Source organism: Marmota flaviventris, chromosome 5 (assembly GCF_047511675.1).
Source record: "Marmota flaviventris isolate mMarFla1 chromosome 5, mMarFla1.hap1, whole genome shotgun sequence".
NCBI lineage: Eukaryota > Metazoa > Chordata > Mammalia > Rodentia > Sciuridae > Marmota > Marmota flaviventris.
This window is the reverse complement of record NC_092502.1, coordinates 32,069,906-32,096,152: the sequence shown is the minus strand read 5'-3', so window position 1 is coordinate 32,096,152 and position 26,247 is coordinate 32,069,906. Positions and strand designations below refer to the sequence as shown.

Sequence of the window (26,247 nt, the reverse complement as noted above, 5' to 3'; positions counted from 1 at the left end):
GCTGATGCTTCCAAAAGAGTAAGAAGTTGTAGGTAAGGACAGCACAGACTGATGGTGCCTTTGGACAATCTCATTCTTCTGGGGATTTGAAGTCATAAGTTCAAATCAGGACATTTTAAACCTTTGAGTGAAAATATATATGATTCTTCCACAAGCACAGCTTTATTAGACATGTTTCCAGTAAGATTCCCAAAAGGTTAAGTGTATATGTGATTCCTTAATGCAAATTAATTCCAAACATTCATGCTCAGGGGTTCTGACATGAATAGCATATTATTCAAAACCAAAGTTCATGTCAACTTCTCTCTTTCAGGCTATTTTTCTCCAATTTACATGGTCACTGTTCCCTCATGAACACAACTTTCAGTGAAAATATCCTTCCCTGTCCCATCCACCTTCATCCAGTTTCACTTGGTATGGATAGCCACACAATGCAGTTTGCCCTATGGATACGATTCAGCGGACATTGGGTCCAAAACCAAAGACAATGGCAAATGGGAATGGGAGACGGGAAGTTAATTGTAGTGTTAGGTTACTCATATCCTTCAGATTTGGGATTTCAGCATCATGGACAGCAGCAACCCATTGAGCCCAATATAAATAATACTGCAAGTTTATGTTCTCAAGCTCTAGAAAGACATGTTGACAACGTGACCAGCCTCACTGGGCTGCCTAACATAGGAACTAACCAGTGAGTGTGTGCTAGATTTAGGAGTAAATATGGAATCCGCTAATATTTTTTAAATTTTGTCACTCTTATTGGAGACAGTAACACCAAGAAGGATGCCATGAACCGGAAAACCAAAGGCCACACTCCTGACCAAGAACTCACATTGGTTTTTGAATTTATCTTCCTGTCCCTACAAAAAGGAGATGATCGTTAATGATTCCACAAATCACACAAAAGGCATCCTCTTAATAGGGACTATTACTGAAAGTGAATAAGGGAAATTTCTATTTCCACTAAAAGATTTCTGAAATTACCATCCATATATGCTTACCTCAGAGACCAGAAAACAAACGTGCGGGAGGAATGTCGGTAAGGAAAATAGAACATTGTGAAATCGTTTTCAAAGGGAAAATTAATTGGTTATTTCTACTTAAGTTGAGCTGAAGCCATAAAAATCTAATCATAAATATTTTTCACAGTGGTGTCTCTTTCCAGATATTGAAATACCTCAAACTATAAACCAATTTTTGCTGTTATTGACATTGATTTTGCTCTGTGAATCCAAATAATGACTTCAAATTAAATGCAAAAACAAGGCTTATCTTAAGAGACCATGGTCACGCTCAGTAGTGAGCCAGTTCCCCAGGCCCCACCTTGGATACTTGAAGATGGAAGCCATAGTTCTCACAGGCAAACCTGTCCTGCAGTCTTGAGTCCCTGGAGCCGAATGCTAAGCATTCAGCTCCCAGAAAACGCCACATGAAATTTCAAAGAAAGGGCTGTCCACAGTCTGAGTGCATCTTAGTTTCAGCAAACTACTTCCCAAATGTCAACACTGAGAGTAAAATGGATATAAGTGCATTTCCCCTACCTTCTCTTCTTGTGACTTCAAAGCTTCTTGATTCCTGAAAGAAAAGAAAGACTTGTGTTTTTGAGGAATAATTTATATTTATAGATTCTTGAAAATACCTCACCTCTTGTTAGTCACATATTCACAAAAAGGTGAACAGGCTAGAAAGAATGTGACATGCAGCAATGTTGGGTCTACTTATTTCACACAATACACACACACACACACACACACATCTATAAATGTAAACAACTTGTTGCCATGGGGGCTTACACAAATACATATAAATTAATAAATTATATATACACATTTAATCATGCAATTTTTAATAAGCACAGTTAATTTTCAGACTCTTCCTTCTGTGGAATCTGGACTGGTCCTAAGTGTTAACACAGATACTGTTCCAGGTTGATGTACCACCTCTCTGCTGGTCTGTAGGTACTTTAGGATCCAAGATTATCTAACCAGAAGCAGGTTCTAATTTGTGGTGTCACGGCAAAGATCACCAGTGTTTCCATGTGGGTCACCGACTCATCGGGTAACTGATTATACCCAATTCATAGTTTCCAATGGCTGGATCTTATGGACAACTTAGAGAGGCAGTCCATGCCACTGGACTGAATTGAGCCCTGAGATTTGCCTAATTCAGTCTCATCTTTTTGTTGCCAGCTATGTGCAGTGCAATAAGCAAACTGTTTCAGAATTACCCAGGTACAACAGAGTCTCTGCATTAATATTCACAGTTGAACAGGGAACTACAGAAGAAATACAAATTACTGAGAAATCAAAGGGTGATTTGCCATGATAAATACCAGTATTTCACATTCAGCTGGAAACATAAGTAAAAGTGCTTTTTAAAGAACCTTTGAAAATAGCACTAAAGAATGGGCAGGTTTTCAGACAGGAATATGGGAGGGACAGTATACTAGGAAGAGAAAAAAGCAGGAGAAAAGAGAAGGTGGTGGGATAATGCAGGGTAGCTCAGGATGCAGAAAATGCCCCAGTGAGAAGTAATGAGGGGAAAAGGCTGGAAATGTACGCTGTGTTTTCATCATTAACAAAAAGTATCACAAATGGCCAGCTTAGGATAAAAAGTTTAAGGTTGAGAATAAGTTGAAAGTACATGCTGGCCACAGAAGCAAAACCAGCTACCTTCTCACCTTTGCAACCAAGATCCTTCTGCATTGGTGACTTTCAAGCTAGTAGCATTGTCTCTCAGGCCTTTGCATTCTTGCCTAACATCTTCTTGTGGTCAGGAGAGGGAGGCAACCTTAGAGATGAAACTGAGGAGGCATTGAAGAGTGACTTCCCCCCAAATTATATTCCCTGACTGCATCTCTCTAATGCGTGAAAAGCCTGAGTGGAGACTAAAGGAGGACCCATGTGACGGGCTGGCAGCTCTTCACATAGCCCAAGGAACCAAATTAACCCCAGAATGCTGTTCCCCTCCCCCTTTCCCCCTTTATTTTGGTCTAGTTTCGGCATATAGAAGAAAACCTTCATCCTCTACTTTCTGAGTCCGGCTTATCTCACATAACATGATGTTCTCCAGTTCCATCCATTTTCCAGCAAATGCCATAATTTCATTCTTCTTTATAGCTGAGAAAAACCCCACTGTGTATCTATATCACATTTTCATTATCCATTCATCTGATGAAGGGCACTTACGTTGATTCCATAGTTTGGCTATTGTGAATTGAGCTGCTATAAACATTGATGTGGCTGTATCACCATAGTATACTGATTTTAGTTCTTTAAAATAATATCAAGGAGTGTTTTATAATTTTCCTTGTGTATATATTGAATATGTCTTTTTTGTATATCTTTTGTCATCATAAATAGAATCTTGTCCTCCAGTACATCTTCTAACTGGTTTTTGTTTGTATAAATGATGGCAATTAATTTTTATTTTTATTTTATAACCACTTAATTTTTTATTGTTCTTAATAGATTTTCCATTGATTCTTTGAGGGGGGGGTTCCTATTTGTATATTTACTCTACAAAGAGCATGATCTGATCTCTCTCTCTTTCTGATTCCTATACTTTTTATTGCTTTCTCTTGTCTTATTGCCTTAACCAATTCTTCACTCTAATGTTAAATGTTGTGAACATGGTGAGCATTTTTATCTTCTTTCCAACATTAGGAAGAAAATCTCATTATTCCCTATTAAGTAAAATGCAGTATTTTGGCCTGAGTTATGTTTATTTTATTAATGAAGTCAATATGCATTTTATTGAGTTTTTAAAATAAATGTATGTTCTACCTAAAAATAGCTTGTTCCCTTACTCATTTATTTATTGACTCTTTCCCTCACTGGAATGAGAGCTGGGATGGAGCCAGTATCTTTTTCACTCTTGCATCCTCAGTGCTATAATAGAGCAGATGCTTAATACACATTTGTTGAATAAAAATAAAACAAAATATGTGCTGAATCTTATCAAGTGCTTTTCTGCATTTATGGAGATGATCACATGAGTTTCTTCTTAGCTCTATTAACATGATGACTTATACAGTGGATTTCATAATGTTCCACCATCTCTGTATTTCTGAACTTAGCTTCTGAGTCAGGATATACTTTTCAAAATGTGCTCCTGGATCTGTTTGACAGGTTTTTCATATGTTTTTACATTGTTTGGTTTACATATTTTATATTTATATTCATAAACTACAGTTGTGTATCTTTTTTCAGATTAGGAATTTCAATGATACCAGCTTTTTACTATGAATTTGACAGTTTTCCTTTTACTAAGTTTGGGAATAGTTTAAATAAAACTTGAATCATCTTATCTTTCAAGGTTTTCCCCACTTCATTTAACCAGACATTGATTAAAAAAGAAAAAAGAGGTTAAACTTGACCAAGATCTTACATTTTGGTCAGTGGCCAACTGAGAATCAAATCTCAAAATCATATCTTAAAGCCTGTTCATATAATATTCCATATTCTAAAATAAACTAGCAGTACTTATTTATGACGATATTATAAAAATTAAATGAGATACACCTCCACTTCAGAATGGAAGAATAGCTTGTACTGGACTAATTCTTCTGCTAAGAACAACTATAACAGTTATATTTTAAAAAAATAAATGAAAAGGTTTTGAAGGCTCCCAACAGCAACCAAGGCATCAGAACTGAAAGGCCAATATTTGGAGAGAAGAAAAGTCCATTGAGGTCATCCCCAAACTCACCATTGTCCAGGGGAAACTGGTCACCATTGTTTTGGTCATCATTGTGATTCCATAAACTTAATCTCATAGCACTAATTTTTCTTTTCTTTTTTTTTTTTTTTGTCAGTGCTATGGCATTATAACATTTCAATTCCATTGAGCTTCTGACCTTTTGTAATCATATTGACATGTAATTTAGTTCTCCAAGTATTTTTTACATTATAGGGCATTATTGTTATGTTAGGCAGTCAGTCAAAATATATTTATATTTATCCCTTTATAATTTTTTTTACCTTTTCTGGTGCTCTTCATTCTTCTTGCATTTATCTCAATAATTTTTCTTTTTCCTCAAGAGGTCCTAATAGTATTGCAATTTATTCTGTCAGGTTTTATTTGTATAAATGTATCATTATTTGGTCTTCATTTAGCCTGCCTTATGAATACCTGTATTTCCAGTGGATATTAAATTTTAAGTTTTTTTTTTAAATTTTTTTTCAGAATTTTAAAAGTGTCATTCCATTGTCCTCTGGTTCCATTATTTTCTCCTGAAATGTCAGCTATCACTCTTACTGCTGCTCTATTGCCATCACTCACCCTCCAGTTATTTTTAAGATTTTCAGCTACTTTTTCTGTGAATACATATTGATAGTTTTCTTTGTATTGATTTTGCATGGGGTTTGTAGAGGTTTTCAATTTCTGGCTTGATGCCTTTCACTGATTTTAGAAAATATGCAACCAATATGTCTTCAAATAATGGTTCAGACCAATTTCTTCTCCCCTTGGACTCTGAAATTTCAATTGCATGCTTGTTAGACTTTTCACTATGCTACCTATCTCTTTTTTTCTACACACTTTTCTATATTTTCATTCTCGTTATTTTTCCTTTCAGGTCTTCAATCTAGTTATTGTCTACTGATCTTTCATTTGACTTTTTCTATTTTTAGTTGGGTTGAATCAACTATCAAATTTATTTGTTGAATTCTTTTATTTAATTTTCAGTTCTAGAATTTCCATTTGATTCTTTTCTAGTAGATTCTAATTTTATGGTGCATTTTAGCATTTTTTTCTATTTTCATGAATGTATTAGCCATAGTTATTCTAAAGCATGTGTCTCTTCCTTTTAGGATCTAGATTGCCTGTGGGTCTATTTCTGTTACCTGTTTCCTTGAATTTTGTCATTTGATGCTGTTCTTACATATTTAGTATGGATGCTGAGATTATATATAGAAAGCCCTGGGGATTACTTTATAGCCTTCCACAGAGGTGTTACTTGTCTTTGATAGACAAATGGAACATTAGTGGATCATCTTGATATACTTGAGAATAGAAATTATTCTTGGGACTAGAAATTATTCAAGAGTATATGGAGTAAACAGAAACTTTGCTGCATTAACCAGGGCCATTCTTTCTTGATTCATTTTTGTCTCCCTTGTGGGGAGTTGGGGGGGGTCTTAGGTTTCATTATTTGAGACTTATTTGAAGCTACCTTCTTTATTGCTTATTTGAGGCAACATTATTTTTACTTGTTTCTTGGTCTCTTGCCCTGCATATGGGCTACTCATAATCAGTCATAATCATATAATCCCAGGGCAAACTGTGTGCAAGATATTGCACTCACTTCCTTCTGGTTCCCTTTTGTGTGTGTGTGTGTGTGTGTGTGTGTGTGTGTGTGTGTGTGATTTAAATACAAATGGGTTAGAATACAAATATTGGCAAATTAGTTAAAATCCAACTTATGTGGTTTGTAAGAGATATAAACATAAGGATACAAAAGGATATATAAAAGCTAGATGTAAAAAGGTAGGAAAGAGCCAGGTATGGTGGCACATGCCTGTAATCCCAGCAACTTGGGAGGTTGAAGCAGGAGAATCAAAAGTTCAAGGCCAGCCTCAGCAATTTAACAAGGCCCTAAGAAACTTAGTAAGACCCAGTCTCAAAAGAAAAAAAAAATTAAAAATGGTTGGGGTTGTGGCTTAGTGGTTAAGTGCTCCTGGGTTCAATCCCTGGAATAAAAAAAAAGAAAGAAAGAAAAAGAAAAAGAAATCATATTAGTTCCAACCAAGAGAAAGGTGTTATAGATAAAGTAGACTCTAAAGCAAGAATCAGTGTTGGTGATAAAAACATGTGGTTAGTAATGATAAAAGGGCCAATTTACAGAAATATATAGCAATTCTAAACTTGTATACTTCTAATAGCATAGCCTAAACATATATAAAGTCAAAGCTAAAGGAACTAAGAGGGGAAATTTTAAAACCCAAAACACTGAATGGAGAATTTAAGAAATCTGTCACTGACTCATCAAACAAGAGAAAAAGAAATGAGTAAGGATAAAGAAGAGTTAAGCATCATGATGACCCAATTTGATTTAATTTATATACACCAAACACGACCCAGCAAATGTATACCATGCATTCATCCTGTGTCCATTCAACATTTATAAAAAGTGACTATATGTTGAATCATAAACAGTTTCAAATTACTAATATTGGGTAGAAACTACGTGGAGTTCTCTGGCTAGAGTGAAAGTAAAGTAGAAATCAGTAACAAAAAGATGACAAGGAAAATCTCCAAATATTTGACCCATGGATTCAAAAGCATATCATATAATTTCCATTAGAAAAAAAATCACAAAGGAAATACATTTTTGAGCAGAATGACAACTGAATTATAACATTTTCAAAATTGCAAGATGTAGTTAAAGTAGTCGTAGAGGGAAATGATAGCCTTGAATGCATTTTTAGACAGAAAACTGGAAAGAAATGATATAAACATCTATCTCAGGAAACTAGAAAAATAACAGTTTAAGCTAAAAAAGGTAGAACAAAAGAAACATGATAGATGCAGAAATCAATAAAATGGGAGGACTGCACCATTAAAAAGTTGGTCTTTTGAAAAGATTAATAACTGAATAAATCCCTAAGAAAGAGAAAAGGTATACTGATAAGCAACAAACCATGCATATTCAGTTTCTGGTGTCAGGGAAATTTAGTGGGGGAAATGATTTTTCAACAGCTGGCAACTAGATCAATTGGACATCAGAGGGGAAAAAAAGAGAACCTCAACTCAACCACCTCCCTTACCACACTCTATTAATCACTTCCAGATGAATTGTAGATCTAAAGGTGAGAGGTAAAACAATAAAGCATTGGGATGGTGTCATAAGAGAGTATCTCCATGACCTTCAATGGGTGTAAATGTCTTAAATAGGATGTGAAAACAGAACCATTAAGGAAAAGAATGATATTTACTAAAATTGAGACTTCTGTTCATTAAAAGATACAATTAAAACAGTGAAAAGGCAAGTCATTAAGGGAATATATTTGCAGTCCATCTGTCTGATAAAGGACTCACTCAGAATATACAAAGTACTCCCACGAATCAATAAGAAAAAGACAAATAACCCAACTGAAAAATAAGCAAAAGATTTGAACAGGCACTTCACAAGAAGTTCAAACTGCAAGAGGACTCTACTCTCTACCACAGCACTCATAGCATTTCTAAAACCTGATGAAAGGAAATGTTTACAAAAATACAGAGCAACTATAATTTTCCTACTCTCAGATGACTAGCACTGGTAGGACCTTACTCGTTGGTCCAAGCCTGAGTTCCATGTGCCTCCTTGCCTGGAGACAAGAGTGGCTTCCTGCAGGTATTATACTTGGTTATCTCAGGGTGTCCCTTTTCGCCTTTTTGATCCTTCAGTATCCTTTAAGCCAATTCCTGATATTAAATTCTGTAAAAATAACTATTGTGACTCGCTTTCCTGATCCAACCATTCCACTCCTAGGTGTATGTCCAACAGAAGTATGTTCATGTGAGCATGAAAATGCATGCTGAGAATGCTGATCAGAGCCTGGGGTCAACAGCCAAGAACAGGGAACAACCCAAATAGTGACAGATCCATACAAGAAAACTTGACGGCAATGCAAAAGAATGAATTCTGAAATATGCAATGACTTGAAAGAATCTTGGGCATGATGGTGAACGAAAGAAGGCAGACACAGCAGAGCACAATTTTAAGATTTTATTTTTATTAGTTTCAGAAAGAAGAATCTCTGGTGATAGATTAGTGGTTAACCTTAGGGGCGGTTAATGGCTGAGGGGTACAGGGTGACTTCGGGGATGTTGGGTGTTCTGAATGTGTTCAATTCGTAAAAGTTAATTGAGCTCTACACTTGAGAGATGTACACTTTTTTATTTGATATGCTTCAATAAAAAATTTAAAAATAAAATGAGACAAAGTACCCCAGAGTATACACTAGAAGTTTGTTGAATAGAGGAAAGAACCCTCAGTCCCTAATGTATAGATCCAGAAAGTTCTTGCTATGGTTTGAATGTCCCCTCCAAAACTCACATTAAAGTTTAATTGTCACTGTGACAGTATAAAGAGGTAGAACTTCTGAGAAGTGTTAAGGTCATGGATTAAGCATATTACCATGGGAATGGGTTAATTATCATGTGAACAGACTAATGACACAAGGATAAGTTTGGTTCGATTTTTTTTTTTTTCTGTCTAGAGCATGCAATTCCTGTTTGTGTGATGCTCTGTCATGACAAAGAGAAAAGGCCCTTTCCAGTTGCTGGCACCATATTCTTGAACTTCCCAGCCTTCAGAACTGCAGAGAAAGCAGTTATAAATGACCCAGTCTCAGGTATTCTGTTGTAGCAACAGAAAATGGACTAAGACAGTTCTATTGAGTATTACATGAGAAGGAAATAGCCCAGCCAGGACCTAGTTTTTGAAGTCCTAGCCCCACATTCTTCTGCCTCAAAGAAAGTGATTGATACTCATGAAAAATAGGACAGAGATTAAGAGTTGGGTCTCTGAAATCAGAAGGATCCAGTCTGCATCGAGGCTTATCTCACCAGCTATGTGGTTCTCACCTTTGTTAAATGATTTAACTGTCTTCAGCCTCAGTTTGTGCATGTAAAATTCATATCGGAAGAGTTCATTCCTCATAGAGCAGTTGTGATGATTAAATTAAATAAAAATAAGCCTGTACCATGCCTAGCAGGTGTCTGGCATGCACAGTTCTCAGACATTACCCATCATCACCATGATGATCATTAATGAAAATAACTAAAGGAGAAAGATAAGACCATGTGGAGAGGTAAATAAGTTCAATGATTCCCTCAATTGTTAAGGCTAAATAAGAATTCATCTTTCCAGTACTTGAAAAAGCAACTCCCTAAAAGCTGAAGCAGAAATATACAGAACGAAATTCATTGACATAAATGACACCAAGGCCCCGGATGCATTGCCTAAGGAAGAAATTATTTTCTACAGAAGCTTCAAACCAGATGGTTATAAATGAGAGTTAGCGTACGGGCATTACTTAATGACTAAATTTCTTTAACTAAAAATCTAATTTTATTATGGTATAAATCATACTTTCTTGAAGTAAGGAATTAATTTTAGATTTTTCATTCACTGTTCATAACCTTTCCACGAATTTGACAGCCAAATCATTTTAAATGTCATTTAACCAATACAATACAACAGCTTTATTCCTCATTGTACCCTTCCTGAATCCATTATCTCCCACTATAATGTAGAAGAACTTAAGTAAAAAATTACCATTCCATAAAGCTCTATTTTACTGTGCAGTTGAACAGCATAATCTTTATTTTTGAATCAATATAATGTGAATGCTGAGTAATATTTTTCATAATCCAAAAGTCTATTGCAAATTCTCAGCTACCAAAAAGCAGTTCAAGAGCTACTGTAAGAATTTGAATGCAGATCCTCAAATGCCATCCCTAGAGCCTTCCAGCGTCCACTTCGGGCCCAAGGAAAGGGTTGTGGAGCCTTCCCCAGTCCATCATTACAACTCCTCATCCATGTTCCCAGACATCCCTGATGGGGGTAAGAGTCTCACTGTCCCTTAGAGTATTATGGGGAAGCAGTGACTTCTGGGAAAATGTTGGTTATATGGGTTGGAAAAGTGGGGATTCAAAAGTATCCATGCAAAAGAAAGAAAGAAAGAAATGAAACAGTAAGCTCAGTGAGGCTCAATATGGCCAGGTCTGTGCAGACTGAGTAAAGGTGAGCCTTCCATGGACAGGCCAGGGATGCATAGGTCCCCATGTCAATGTCTTCAAGGTGGTCCATGATGACAGTGCCTCTATCCAGCAGCAAGGAGCAGAGGGAGCTCCTGGCTTCAGGATTCCTCAGGTCTCATTTCCCATGCTACAAAGGGAAGCTCACATGCTCAGTTTAGAAACCACTGAGTACAGAGGAGAGCAAGCTTTGCTAACAGCCCCATTCCTACTGAAATTCTGACATCCAACTTCTAAGTTGTTCATATCTGAATGCTCTTTTAAAAACTAATGCTTCTTTAACAAGCCTCTGTACAATTTTTCCATTTATTCATTTGAATTTTAAAAACTTAACTCCAGCTACTTTCATTTTTGCTCGCAAGACACCATTCTGCAATTAAACTCTTCACTTGGACTGACAGAATACAGCTAAATAAAGTGATGCCTTCTGTGGCATGTATTCCATTACCAGCTCCCACTCACTGAGCGCATAGCAAGCATTTTGTACATGTTATCTCATTTGTAGGGCTGAGTTAAAGGCAGAAGTAAAACCAGTGAGTTGATAGATTTCCCAGTACATCATGTCTGAGTCCTCAAAGGCAAGTGATAGAGAAGGTTGGAGGATTGCTCCTAAACTCAGGGCTAGCCAGAGAGAACCAAGCAAGGAAGAGAATATTCTGGGGGAGAAGCTGAACAAATGTGGCTCATTCCAGTCATGTGGAGCCTTCAGCAAGTGTTCAGTAGAGGCTGGCTGCTGAGAAACGTCAGTGTTTACCTCCTGCCTCGCAGAGAGAAGCCTCCGAGGCCCTAGCAACTCTCTGGGGTTAGGGACAGGTCGGTATTCTCCAGGTCCATTGGCTCACTGCCTTAAAGACAGATCAAGGAGGATGGGGTAAAGTTGAAAATATGAAACTTCATGTGCTTAGATAACTGAGAAAGTTCCACATACAATGGGCCCTGGCATCTGTCAATCAGCCCTGTCACATGCTGCTCAATCAATTAATACCTCCTGTGCTTATCATACTACCACAGACGACTAAGAACTGAACCAGGGAGGGCTGGGCAGGGCCACATAGGCAGAGCAAGTGTGATTCTCCAACACTGATGCTCAGACTCAAAGGGCATGATGCACAAGTTTTGTTTGCCTCCTATTTCCTATCTAACCACAAATGGATCAATGTAAGGAATCCAGAGCTCATGCAGAACTGGGATGGCTAAAGTAAGCTAGAAAGTTTGAAGGGAGATTTATTGAGACAAAAAAGATCATGTCTAGATGATTTTTAAAAACTATCAAAGTAATCTCTTTCACTATTAAGGTATTCCTCCACTTGACTATTTTTTTAAAAGTCACCATGACAAAACCATCAATAGCATCCCTGTGGGTTCAACTGAAAAACATTAAGTTTTATTATGTCTGTGAGGAAGCCTGAAGCCGACCCTCGAAGCCTCCAGTGGGTCTGAATAACTAGTTTTATTAGTAGCTGCTCCCTCGGCTGCACCATGAGGCAGTCACCCAGATACCTCCAGCTTCAGTTTATACATCTGTGAAATGGGCAGATAGATGGCCCAGTAACTGGGATCTGTCTCAGAAACATAAGTAAAGTCTACAGATGCTCTGGCCAGGGCTTTCTGGTGAGGATCAGAGAGTGATCAGTGAAGGAGAAAGATATGACACTAAACAGAAATGGAATCAATGGCGATTTCCAAATATCAGATATAAAAAAAAAAAAGGGGATATTTTCAAGGCCTTCCTGAATAAGATTGGGATGTTAGTTTTCTCATTTTAAAAAGTAAATAATAAATAAAAAATGAAGATTGAGTAAATGTAAATTATTAATATTACTTAAAGCTTTATATTATGTGGTTTATTTACAATTAAAGAAGAAAAGTTAGTTCTGAATTTAAGGCAGATTTGTGCAGCAAATCTACAAAATGACAATACAAGAGGACACCAACTTGCATTTATGGAGTAAATGTCAATAACCTATTGATCCCTCACCTTGTTGAACATCATCACACGCACACAGCGAAACCCAAGGACTCTAAAGGAAAGAGGACACTTTACATTTATCTCTCTCTGACAACCTGACAAATTAAAAACTAATAAACCTTTTGATTTGGAAAGTAACCCACACTGTCCCTCAGAAGAAGTAATGACCATCGCAGGGACTATCATTAACTGTTAGCAGCTGGGGGATCTAGCAGCACAAGGGACCACTTCTTTCATGTGTCATCATTTCCACCAACACTAGCAGGGCTTGATGGAACAGAGGCCATCCTGTGCAGAGCTACTCACCACACAGAGCTGGACTGTAGCCTCGAGCACTTCTCCACTCCACCCCATTGCGGTCCACACCTCCACTGTCTCCTCCTAGGGGCCCTAAGCACACATCTCATTGCCAGGATGAGATCAGATCATTTAAAGACCTCCTGGTAAGAATACTGGGGTGTGTCAAATTTTTCATGAGTCTCATGGGACCAACTGACCATCCCTAAAGACTGATTGTCTATACTTTTCTTTTTATAGGTAAGTTTCCTCAGAAACCCAGGGACACCCTGTGATGTGTCATGTCCACTAGCTGTCCTGCCCAACTAGCAAGCCTCTCGCCTGTGCTGGCTTTGTTCTAACAGTCTGTGCTCCCTAAGGAAATCAAGGCTGCTTTGCAGGTGTCAGGGGGCAGGGAGAAGAGCAAGGTCAGATATCCCTGGAGAGGAAAGGACAGGAGTTAGTGTTTTAATTATTTGTGATCCCCTCCAGGTACCATCTAATGGATGACATAACAACATCAACCTGTTTTACATAATACTCTAATCTGCCACTTGGTTTTCTTTCTGCCAGATGTTGAGCCCAGGGTGAGGTTGAAAATATTCCTGTGCCTAGAAAATTAAAAGACAAAAAACAACAACAACAACAAAAAAAAAAAAAAAAACCGAAGAAACGCTGCCCTCAGGCACAGTCCTCTGCTTGGAGTCTATTTCCCAGTCTTGTTTTTGCACATGGAGTGAGGGGGTCGATGGAGATGATGTGATATAAACATACAAAACATTCTAGAGTCCAGGAGTGCTGGGGGAGAAGGTGAACCAGCTGGGGCCATCCACTGCAGGCCAGGCTGGGCAGCGTCCTGCATGGGTAAGCGTTCAGCGAGTAGACACTGCCATTTCTAAGGCCACTGCTGGTTCTAACTCTGGTGCCAAAACTGCAGAGGGGAGGAGATGGAACTGGTCATGCTCAGGTGGGAGCATGGCATTCATCTGTTCAGGAGAGTTTAGTCCCTCTTGCCACCAAGCAAGCCTTCCTCTCTAGCTTCATCTGTCGAGTGCTGTGCTGAGCCCTCCTGACATGGCCCTCCCTCAGCCTCACAGTCCTTGGAATTAGCTCTGACTCCTTCCGGCTCCCACACTTCCACCATGCATGACTTATCCTCAGGACATGGTGATTTTTGATTGTTGTCTGACTAAATAATTGGTATGGGCGCCCAAGGGCATCTGCTTATGTATGAGGAGATACCCCCCATGCTTTGATTAGAAGGCACTTTCATTGTGCTACTATAACACTTATATTAAAAATGGAACTTAGAGCTGAGTTTAAATTAAATGAGTTATATTTAATTAAAAAGCCTCGAAGGCACAATAAGGGTTTTTTCCAATTTTCTTTTATAACAGAATCATAAGGAAGAAAGGCCCCAACGGTCAGCAGAGGTGGGCTGATATTTACTTGGTACCTGGCCCATCTGAGGATCCAGAGAAGAATGGCAGCTTTCTTCCCTATCCTCTCCCTGGGCCTTAGGTGGGAGACTCCATAAGCTTTGGTCTCCTCATCTGAGGATGAGATTGGGGCAGTGCCTCTATGATTATGTAGAGGTCAAAATGAAGCAACAGGCAGAGAGCATGCGGTGTCACTGCTGGTTGGAGAAACACCTCAGCCTTGGCCACCTACGGCTCCCAGGAGGGGCCTTGTGCCTGGGGCAAAAGCACATAGATACTTTGTCCCCACAGCCTGAACCAACTCTCTCCTTGAGACCGGTCTTGTGTCTTCATTTCCTCTATAGCTAACCCAGTGGTTCTCAAACAGACAGCCCTTGGGTAATGCTGGGCATACCCAAGCATGGTGTCCCTGGCACTGGGCACAGAAGCCAGCCTCAAAGAGGTGCTCCTTAATGTTTCTGGGCCTCTGGGACATGGAAGGACCTGCTCTTTCTGCCAGTGGCCAGGGGACAGTGGATGGGAAAGACAAGAAAGGCTTCATTTTTTTGTCCAGGGTTGACCTGTGAATCACATCAACACTGAACCAGGCTGCTCCCCTACAACTCTTTTGAACTCAATCCAGGCTGTCACCTGTGACTTTCTCTTATCCTTTTAGGCTACCCACTGGCTTGTTTGCTCCAATCTACTTAGATGCCAGGATTTATGTATCCAGGGTGTACCTGTCAGTCCACAGAGCTGGCCCCCTCTCCTCACTCCTGTGGGGCTCTGAGCACTCACTGTGCTCATCCATAGAGCAGTGGCTGTAACTTCCTGCTCCCTCTGGTCACCTCAGCTCCATTCACACACCCAGAGATGTTGGCAAGCCCTGAAAGAGCCCCATTACACACTATCTCACCACCTGGTCTAGCCATGCTTGGTGCCCATTGTGTGTGGGGTGAGTCCCACTCTTGCCTCTGGGGAGGAGTCCTTTCTCCATGATAGCAACTCCATAGGAGGCTGGCCTTCAGCTTAGCGCCACCCCTTGCTCTCTCCAGTGGCCTGAGGAAGAGTCAGCAAACACCAGCACTTTCCCACTGCAGGGCCTGACCCTCCCAACAACTTTATCCGACAGTAAGTAACATGGTTGCTGATGCTGGGCATTTTCCTTCCTTACAGTCAAGGCACAGGGCATCACTTCTGAAAGGGAGACTGCATTTTCAACTCTCTGGAACTTCTCAGGGCCACCGAACCATCAAACTTAGGTCTCCACCCAGAGTCAGCACATACTTTCCTGTGCACAGACACAGCGATGGTCTGGTCAGGCCCTGCCCCACATAAAGGCAATAGCTATAAAGTCCCCACTGACACCCTTGAAAAAGTACAAGGACATTCCCAAGGGGTTTCAGTAGCTTTCCAGGAGCCCTTCCCCATAGTGTGAGAGGATAAGCTGTATGTGTGTGTGTGTGTGTGTGTGTGTGTACAAGCCTGTGTGCAGGGGAGGAGGGCGAGTAGGGGCAGGGCTCACCCCTTCCCACTAGGAAGGTCAAGAGGCTATACACAGTCTGGCCCCAGGAAGCTACCTAAAGTTTTGCTGCCTTCCAGCTGATGGGGTGCCTCCTCTGATCATGTTGCCTGCTTTGGCCTCTCAGAGATCAGTGGCATTAATGTCCTTTTCCTAGCCCCCCAAGTATGGACTGGGGGTAAAAGCACTGGACTGATGTTAGAAGCACAAGCCCAGTGGTGGGAAACCAGATGCAAACTCTGCTCCACCACTTGGTATAGGGGAGACCCCTACCAGTTCATATTGTCCTCAAGCCTCAGTTTCCCTATCTGCAAAGTAAGCAAGTTAAAGTGCCTCATAGAGTCTTTCTGAAAAGTCAATGCAGATAATCCACGAAAAAACTCTGATAAAATAGTGGCTATTTGTTAATATTCTCATTGACAACTATGGGGAATATCCTCCTTGCTCCTGTAAGCAAAGTATAAGGAGAACCATTAAGGTCCCTAGCCCTGAACTCCTGAGGCCACTCCCCTGTCATCCTCAACCTAGAGGTGGCCCTATGCTCTCTAACTCTTGGCTAGATAGATGCCATATATACAGATGCCACAGCAAAAACCAAGTTCCTGGTGGAACAAGACTTCTCACCTTGCTAGGAGCAGGGCTGAGCCTCAGAGATGAGGGAGCATCTATTCTGTCTTATCTTTCCTGGGGGGGGGGGGCAATCACCCCATAACAGTTCCATTGCAATACTGCTGCTGGATTTCTGATGGACTCTCTAAGAGGCAATGCAGTCAACTTACAACTCCCCTCTTGTGTACTGTTTCTTTCTTCTCCATAACAATGTAACCCCAAATCAGCTGCACTAAGGAGTTCCCAGTAGAACCAGCATATGTGGCTCTGGATGACACAGCCACATCTGATCACCAAAGCTTATTCCCTTTTAGTCAATCTTATGGGTAGGACATGGACACAAGCTGTCTAAGTTTGCTTTGTGCTGCTATAACAGACACCTGAGATTGGGAAACTTATAAGAAACACAAATATATTGGCTCACAGTTTTGAAGGCTGGGAAGTCAAAGATGGAGAGGCCATGGTCTAGAGAGTGCCTTCTTACTGCATCATCTCATAGTGGAAGGGCAAAGACAGGGTGTGAGAAAGCAAGAGAGTGAGCTCAAATATTCAAGCCTTTTATAATCGGCATTGATCCATTCATGACCTAAACACCTCCCATTAGGCCCCACCTCCCAACACTGTTGTATTGGGGTTGAAATTTTCAGTATGTGCTTCTTGGGGAAAATCTAGCATGCAAAATCTAGCACAGACCCTGGAGACAGGATCTTAGGCACCAGGATAAGTGCAGGGGAGAATTAATGGTGACTGGCAAGACTCAAGTCAGCCTGCAGAGGAGGCTAGGCTTGACCTATCTGCTAAAGTGTCCTGGGGATGAGTATATTGGCCATCTAAACTGTCCAGCTGCAGGCAGACCAGGTGAGGTAACAGTGTAGTGAGGATACTAACGAGACAGGTAGAAGAAGGTGGCTGGCAAAGCAAAGCTTGAAGATGAAATGCCCCACATTTCCTTCCTGCCAGAGCCTACACCCACTCCAGTTCTAGTTTGAAAGGACTGAAAATTCCATTTCTTAAAGCACCTGTCCTAATGGCTTAGTGTACATTTCTCCCAGAACTTTTTTAGAGACTTGAGGCTATTCTTCAGCCTCACTAGCTGTCCACCACCCACAGTATTTTCTCTCACCCTCCACCAAAACTGCCCCAGCCCTTACTCACACTCTCTCCTCCAAGCCCCCAAGTGCCACCTGGCATGTCAGGACTTGCCCCTAGCCACAGGTAACTGGACCAGGGCTGACGTTTTTCTCTCTCTTAAACACACAGACCAGACCTCTAGAGAGAGACAGTCTAGGGCCCAGAGCTGTAAGTTCATGCGACAGCAGGGCCAAGGCCACCAACTACATAATACACTGGGGCAGCCAGATAGGCCTCACAGCTTTGTGGAGAGGCCAGTCTGCAGAGAGAACAGCCAGAGGAGAGAGAGAAATGGAGGAGAGAGATGGTGCCACTCAACAGAAGAGAAATGAGAGAAGGCTGCCAACCACTCTATGCCCCCAGCATCCTAGGGCATCCTGTGCTTATTTCTGGATGAATATCCATGACCTAATGATAACCCTTTTTTTGTACACCACCATCTTATCAGGTGATTCTTTTCCTGGCCACCAAAGGGTCTCTAGTGGGTCACTGGACAATAGGCCCAGATAGCCACCCTGACTAGGCCAATCTGTTCTGTCCCCATCAGTTGGCATGGTCTTCGGCCACCCAAACCTCTAACTAGAAGGGTTCCTCCTCCTTAAATAAACACTCAGCCCACCCAGATCCTAGACACCCTCTCTAAGGCTCTCCATCTCCAAGAGGGTCCTTAGCAATCTACCCCCACCCCGCACATCTGCTCCCATTCTCGCTCACCCACGGCGTGGCCCACACAGCTAACTGAATGCACTGTGCTGTCTTAGCAGCTCTCCATGTGCAAGTATAGAGGTGATTTCTTAAAGCTTGAAAGGGCTTCTTCTCCTTTCTCAAAATCCCACAATGAACTATCAGCCCACGGACAGGAACTTCCTGTAGAATATAGCTCATGATAATCTTTACTCAAAATACAAGAACATTTGAAAGAGTTTAGATTCAAATCTATACACATTTACATCTAGAATGTATAATGAATCACAGATCATTCTGTGCTAGTAAGCCTGGCCTTAGAAGGGTTTTTATTCCCAAGAATTACTGAAAAATGACTTCAACCAATTGGATCAGGATGGACACCTGGCTCAAGGTGAGATTCTTACAGCAAGGGATTGGACCTCCAGTATGAGTTTGGGTCACTAGGTGTAACAGGACATGTTGCAGTACCCTAAGCAAGATGAAATAGCAGTTATGAATGGCCATTCCTACCACCTGTCCAAATTCCCTGAGTAGGATTTAGAAGTTACCAAAGGACACAGTCCTGTCGGATGGAACCACCTTAGAAGAGTGGTCCCAAAAGGGTTCAGGCCCTGGTGGACAAGTCCTGAGGTCAAGAGAGGTGACTGGAATACCCATAGGATTCCTGCATCTGGAAGTATCCCAGATGACACTCAAGAGATCCTAGCTTCATCCAGCCCCAACCCATTCTCTGAGGGCTTCAGACCAGCTGAGTCCTAGGCAAGGACAAAATTGTGAACTAGATCTGCCCTTGGACCCTTGTGTCCTGAGGAAGGGGTTAGCTGGACTTGGATAACAAGCACCCTATGCTGGGAAGAGCTGTGGGGGAGGCGGGGCTACTTCTTCCTTTATTACTCAATAAATAGACCTAATTTTCTTTGGGCTAAAGTTGAACACTTAATTTAGTCATTATATCTTTTCTGTATTAGGAAGATCATTAACATAGCTGTTTAATCCCTCCTGATAACTCAGAATCCATTCTGCAACAGCTGATCACTCCCCACCCCTCCATCCAACCCTCACACCCCAGTGGTCCTCAAGCTCCCAGAAGGAAATCAAAGATCCAATCTCTCCTTAATCATGTGGCTAAGCTTAGGTCAGAGCTGAGCACACAGCCGGGTACTCAATGGAGATCTGTTGATCTCTAAGATTTAAGACACTAGGTGTCTCCAGCTGGCCTGCTTAGAGACCCATTTGGGCAGGTTATGAGAGGTCAGAACGGAAGTTCTGCTTTGGGACACAAAGACATAATCCTAAACCACCCAAGCACAAAGCAGAGGAGCCCATTCTTCATCGCCGCATGCTAATGTGAAAAGAGCAGCATATGTGACAACCAAACAGAAGAGAGCGGAGGAGGAAGAGGAGGCACCAAGGGGCATAATTTAGCAGCACTCCAATTGGAACATCTGCCTGGTGGTCCCTGTTGTGTGACATCTCCCAGCATCCCCCACATGGAAGTCTATCTGCCTAGAATGGATGCACCAAAAGTGGCCTCAGCAGAACCACAGAACTTGAGGTCTTTTCTGGGGAGAGTCTTCAAGCGTGTTTTAAATGTAAGGCTAGAAAGGATAAGAGGGGAACGGTTCTGCTTTAAGAAGCAAGCTTTAAGTGACAGCAGGGCTTGAACATGCTTAGAAGTAATCCTAAGACGAGCATGAAGAAAAGCCATCAGGAGATCTCATAGCTACTAAATGACATTTCAGAAGGGACTGTTCGTGCCACCCTCTAGCCCTCCCATCCCTTTGTGAGGGGTCAAGAGCTACTTCCACTGACCCTGAAAATTCTAAGCACAATAGAGCATTCTGACTGTTGTATGTCACAATTCTCTGAGTTTATGATGTTGGCAATGGTCCTATGTACCCACAGTGACGATGATGGCCTCTTCCCAGAGGGACAACCAAAGCCAGGTGGGCCTCACATATCACTAAAGGAAAAGCAACTGAGTCAGGGGTCCTGCCCTGTCCCTCCACACGGCCCACAGGACTTTTTTAGCCTCTACTACTTCAGTAACAAGACTGGGAAGGATATCTTCCCCTGGGGTTTCTTCTGTAAGAAACCTGCCTAAACTCTACATGATACCAAAATAAATGATAAAAAAAAATGGTTCCCTTACATTATGGATTGGATCTTGAAGGGTACTTATAGGGGTTCTGAGATTACAGTCACAAAACCGCAGCTCTGACCACCATATTCTGAGCACCACTCTGTACCAGGCACCACACGCACACATGTGAGTCATTGTGACATCTCTGAAAATGGGGCTCTTATGCCCTCATTTGACTCGTGGCTAACCTGAGGGTTGCGGACAGGAAGTGACCCTCAGCCGCACACTGGCAAAGGAAGAAGCAGATGTGAGCCACTGGCTCTGTGACTTGAGGGTACCCTGAGGCAAAGGCAATACTGGGGACTCCTTGGGTGGGCAGGCAGCTTGTTTAGTAGGGGATTCAGTCTCAGCAGGAAAAGCCAGCTAGGGCCTTGTTGAAAATGATAACCAATAGCCTGGAGGAGAAAGTGGGCACATAGAACATCCAGGGTGAGGGTCACCAAGAGGGGAGGACACAGCAGCCACTTCTTCCTAGAGCTGCAGAGCTTTCTGTGTCAGGCACTGTGAGAGGAGCCAGTCCACCAGCAGCCGAGCAGCCACCACAAGCACAGAGGAATCTGAGCAGAGCGGGGAGAGAAAGTGTACCAGAAGAGCAGGCGGAGTTCTGGAGGTCCAGGCCCTCACCAGGGGTGAAGCGTGAGTGGGCATTGTAGTGCCTGTCCCCTCAGAGACTGGATGTTTCCCAAACAGGTGGTAAACGGACCAGCAGGGGTGGTTCCCAGAGCCACTTGGCAGGATAAATTCCCTTTGCAACTCTTAAAGAGCGCGTGCGCACACACACGCGTGCACACACACACACACACACACCACACTCCTCTCTCTCTTTTTCTCTCACAATCCAGACCCCAAATAATATGAAAACTCAAACTTTCAAGCACTTTAACAAAGGCAACAACGTCAGCTTTCATCTGGCTAAGACTTCCAGAAGGATTTTGGTTTGGATGCAAGGCCTTCTTGGAAAGCAGAGGAACAGGAAAAACTAAGGGCTCCATCTCGAGTTGTGGCCACAGCCGTCACCCAGAACCCCCACAGCCAGAGGGGAGAGAACTCTCTCACATGGTGCACCCCCCTGCCCCCCTCCCCACCACCATCCAACACCAGCCTGCCATCCACGCTGGTTCTGCCTGCTCCTTCCCCGGGCAGAGTCAGGCTGCAAAAAACCCTTGGGTTGAGGGAAGACCTGAGCCCCACAAGCCACCAGCCTCGCTCCTAGTTTTCCTATCACTGGAGGAGTAAAGCTAAGCTGCTTTTTATTAGAAGGACACAGCTGGGGTTGCGTGTGCTCCAGGCCTTTGGAAATGCCTCAGGCTGAAAGGCACATGGTCACCTTCCCAGAAACTGAGGCCCAGTCAGATGGCTTCTCAGCCACTTAGCTTCCTCCACCCAATACTAATGTGCCAACCCCCCCCCCCACCCCCTGCACTCTCCTCAGGTGTCACCTGCTCAGAGCACATCATCCCATGTCCTCCATTTCTGGAGCCAGTAGCCTCCACCTCCTACATGGCTAGTGACAAGACAAGGCCCAGGAACCTCATAACAGAGACCACAGCAGCAGAGGCAGAAGGACAACAGCTCTGGTCTGATAGGACAAAAAGCCGAGCCCGCCAGTTGGGGGCCTGTTAGAGTCTGTCTGATACAATGTGACATTCGCTTCTCTCTAAATGGGAAGCAGAGCCATCACCCACAAGTCACGGGGGATAAATCAAGCAGATGATTGGGGCTTGGCAGATCTGATGCTCCCCACTCTCTGACAAATGGAGATTGTAGCCCCATCATCCACGCAGGCCCTGATGTCCTGATTAGGAGTCTAGGAAGCTTCCTAAAGGAGATGGATTATTTAGCAGCAGAGGCATAAATAGTTAGACGAGTAAATGCTAAATTTAGAGGAAGAAAAATAATGCTTTTCTGTGAACTCATAATGCTTATTTTCCTGGGTCACAGAATTTTTCAAGGCCAATTAAAACTCTGTCAACTATGATCTCAAAATACTAAAAGAACACACAGTCTGCTAATTGGCCCAGAGTTTGGAAGGGCCTGTTGGGAACAGAGATAAAGGAGAAATATCCAACACAAAAAAATGTAAGATTGTAACTTCCTCTGCCCAAGAATAAAATGTGAGACCTAAAAACAAGACCACCAGACATGGTGATCTCCGAAGCGCCTGGCCAAGCCTGGGCACAAAGAGGTGGGTACTATGGTGGGTGTGTATTGTGAGTGCCCTGTAGCATGGGATGTGGCAACCCTCAACATTTAGAGTTACCTCCCTTGAGATTTAAAATCACCCAAAGACCAGCCAATAAGGAGCCCTAGGTTCAGAGATCCAAGATGACCTGTGTACCTGCTTGAAAAATAGGGAAAAATGACTATGGAACCCAGGGGGCTTAAGTTTTTTTTACCTTTCTCTTCACCTACCATCTTCCCTCAGTCTTGTTGAGCTATTTAGCAACAGGAGTACAGCCTGCCTGTTTTTCTCACTTTCTTGAGCATACCAAGCATCATCACATTCACAAAAGCTGAAGGGCCAAGATCAGTCCAACTAGGGTCCTCCTTCCTGCATGTGCACGTGGGAGGAGGAGGCTGGGACTTCTCTAAGGGTTTTCTTCTGCCGAGCATTCCCTGGAATGGGAAGTATTAGCATCACCTGGAACTTATGAGAAATGCAGACTCTCAGGACCTGCGCTCAGAATCTGTACTGTAACAAGAACCTAAGCAGCTGGCAAGCATGCTGAAGTTTGTTAGGCTCTGGGGCAGACTCAGGATGCACTGGGGCAGGGCACAGCACATGCTAGCTCTGTCATTAGGAACACCCTTGGAAGGATCTGCTGCCATCTTTCACCTTGAAAATGACAGATGTACTCATCTGCAACGGGGAGGTGGCACTCTCCCCACTTAACCTGAGAAACTAAAATTCTCATCTTGTCTCATGCTTTGTATGTTAAATGTCCCCCAAAAGCTTATGGATTAAAGGTCCCCAGCTGGTGACACTATTGGGAGGCAATGAGAACTTCAGGAATGGGGCCTTATTGGAGAAAGCAGGTCACTGGGGGCATGCCCCCCACCCTGAGGGAATATTGGGACTCCAGATTCTCCCGATCCACCTCAGTCTCTGCCATGATGCTCTGCCTCACCACAAGACCATGGTCCAGGGGGCCAAGTGACCATGAACTGAAGCCTCTAAAACCATGGGTCAAAACAAATGTTTCCTCCTTAAATTTCTCCTAGGGATTTTTTTCACTGACAGAAAGCTGTCTAACATACCCTGACACCAAGCAAAGTCAGCAGAGAGCCATGGCTAAGTGCTGGGACCAAGAAGAAGACCCTGCCAGGGCACCACACCTGAAGTCAAAATGCAGATCCTGAAGAACAGGATGCATCTGGCAACCCGAGAGCCATTCCACCCCGTGCTGAGGGACCTCTCCCAGAGTCTCAGATTCTTTGAAAGGCTTTGAATCCAGTCCTCTTTGAGTCCAGTACTCCAGTCCATACAGTAGTGCTTAGGAAAGGCAATACTACAGAAATACATGAGAGATGCTTGTAGGCCAGAGCTGCAGGTGAGATGTAAGAGCACACCAAGCACCCAGCATGAACCCATCTGTTCACAGGCAGGAGGGAGCTTCTTTTCATGCCCGTAGACAGGCTGAGCACAAGGGTGATTCAAGACACTCAGGGGTGGACCTCAAACCCCACAGACCACCAGCAATTCTACCCCAAGAATCCCAGGAAGGACTTTGCTAGAAAGGATGGGTAGCATTTTCTTAAAGACAATAAGATGTATAAGAATAAAGAAATATTTTTTAAAGATTAATATACACCTGAATGCCCCACCAAGGCAGGAAGAAGCCTGAGAGCTTTAGGGAGCCAACAACTTGAAGCTGCCCTGGCAGGGACAGGAGTGGCACCTCCGCACTGTGTCTGGGGCCCACATCTGCAAAAAGGGTTGGCCTGTCAGGGGAGGACCAGTGCTTTCTTAGGCTGACCCCCTCATGGTTTGGATATTAAATGTCCCCAAAAGCTGAGGAGGAGAACGTGTTCTAGGAAGTAGGCAAACCATAACTGAAGTTAACTGATACCACCTTCCATGTACACCCCTTATAATCTTTTAGAAAGTTTGCAAATATTGAAAACGTGGCATCTGATCCCAAAGTGCTGGTCTGTAAGCCCCAAGGCATATGAAGAAAACAATTTTAAGAGAAATAAATATTAGCATTTATATTTATAGTTGCTTAGTATGTAAAAATACCCCATGGCAAGAATCATGTAGAAAAAGTTAAGTGAAATTCAAGAAGGCTGTGTAAGATTATTTAAAGATCACCCAGCAACTGGGTCAGACACTGGTGCTGGAACACTCAGGGACAAGGGGACCTGCCACAAATCCCTACCTCTCAAGAGTAGGCCAGCTCTCTGTGTCTATCACCACATCACTTCTCATGTTTTCCTGGTTCCCCAAAATATAAAATTCTGATATTGACTTTACTACACGTTCAGTATTCTTATCTGAAATACCTGGTACCAAGACTGTTTCAGATCCTGAATTTTTTTTTTTTTTGATATTTGCATACACACACACACACACACACATGCACACACACACACATACATATCTTGGGGACAGGATCCATGTCTAAACATGAATTTCATTTGTTTTACATACATATAGTCTGAAGTAATTGTATACAGTATTTTTAGTGCACCTGCATTTGGACCACAAGTATCTCACAAGGTCAGGTGTAGAATTTTCCATTTGTGGTGTGGTGTTGGCTCTCAACCAACATGTCATGTCAAATTTCAGATTTTCAGGTTAGGGATGCTTAGCCTACAGTATATTAATCTTAGCCAGAGTGTTGGGGAAAGGAGGAGAATATAATGATATTTTAGAATTTCAATAAGTTGCATCTCTCAGAATTGTTTCCTCTGATTCCAGAATTGTATTAGCATTCAAAGCTACGTTCTCCTCCTCAGCTCTTATTAAAGAAGCACTCCACCCAGCTACATTTCTTTTTATCTACATCTGTAAAATGATAAACTCCATGAAGCTACTTCAACTGCAGTCTTTGTACGTAAAACAATAATTTAATAAAATTCACACTTGCTATAACTGCTTTAAAAGTATGCGAACACACGCACATTGGTCATTTAATCCTTATTTACCCTTAGGACGTTCAAGTAATTGGTATAATAACTTTAAAGACAAATCAAATCTTATTAATGCTTTCTAAGTACTTCAAACATCTTAATGAATATTTTGTGAGGAACTCCTATCAGGAAGAAAACACTCATGGAAACATTTCAATATTTACTGCTAAAAAAGTCAAGGTTGTTTTTTTTTTTAACTTATTTTGAGTCTCAGGTCTCAGGAAACTCTGGTTTTGATTCTTCTAGGAAATAAAGCTGTCTTAGGAAACTGCCTAAGGACTATAACTGGGTCTGGACAGTGAGTTATAGGTATGTTAATAGCTCACAGCCTGCAGGGAGACCATTCTCGTCCCCACCAGAAACAAACCTGCCAGGTGCAATAGGCAGTCACCCACTTAAAGACCTGATGGTCTAGTCTGAATTTTGGAAGCTCTCATGACCAGGATTGAGTGCTGCATTAAGCCTTGATTGGCTTTGGAATTCATGAAGCCTCTATTTTCCTCATAAAATTATTAGACACGGGGAGGAAGAGGAAAGATAAATAAGACAGGTTTCATCCACATGCTAAACTAAAAATATCAAAGGAAGAAGAGAAGAGAAAAAGGACCAA

The 26,247-nt window shown here is 42.2% G+C and overlaps 1 protein-coding gene across 1 annotated transcript in view; it reads right to left on the bottom strand.

Annotated features, from left to right (window-relative positions):
* The window catches only part of Fstl4 (follistatin like 4), a 403,135-nt gene that overhangs the window by 367,169 nt on the left and 9,719 nt on the right, over window positions 1-26,247 (bottom strand). Inside the window, exon 3 of the mRNA XM_027949662.2 lies at window positions 1,542-1,575. Within this exon, the coding sequence (XP_027805463.1) occupies window positions 1,542-1,575 (34 nt within the window). The remainder of the gene's footprint in view (window positions 1-1,541; window positions 1,576-26,247) is intronic.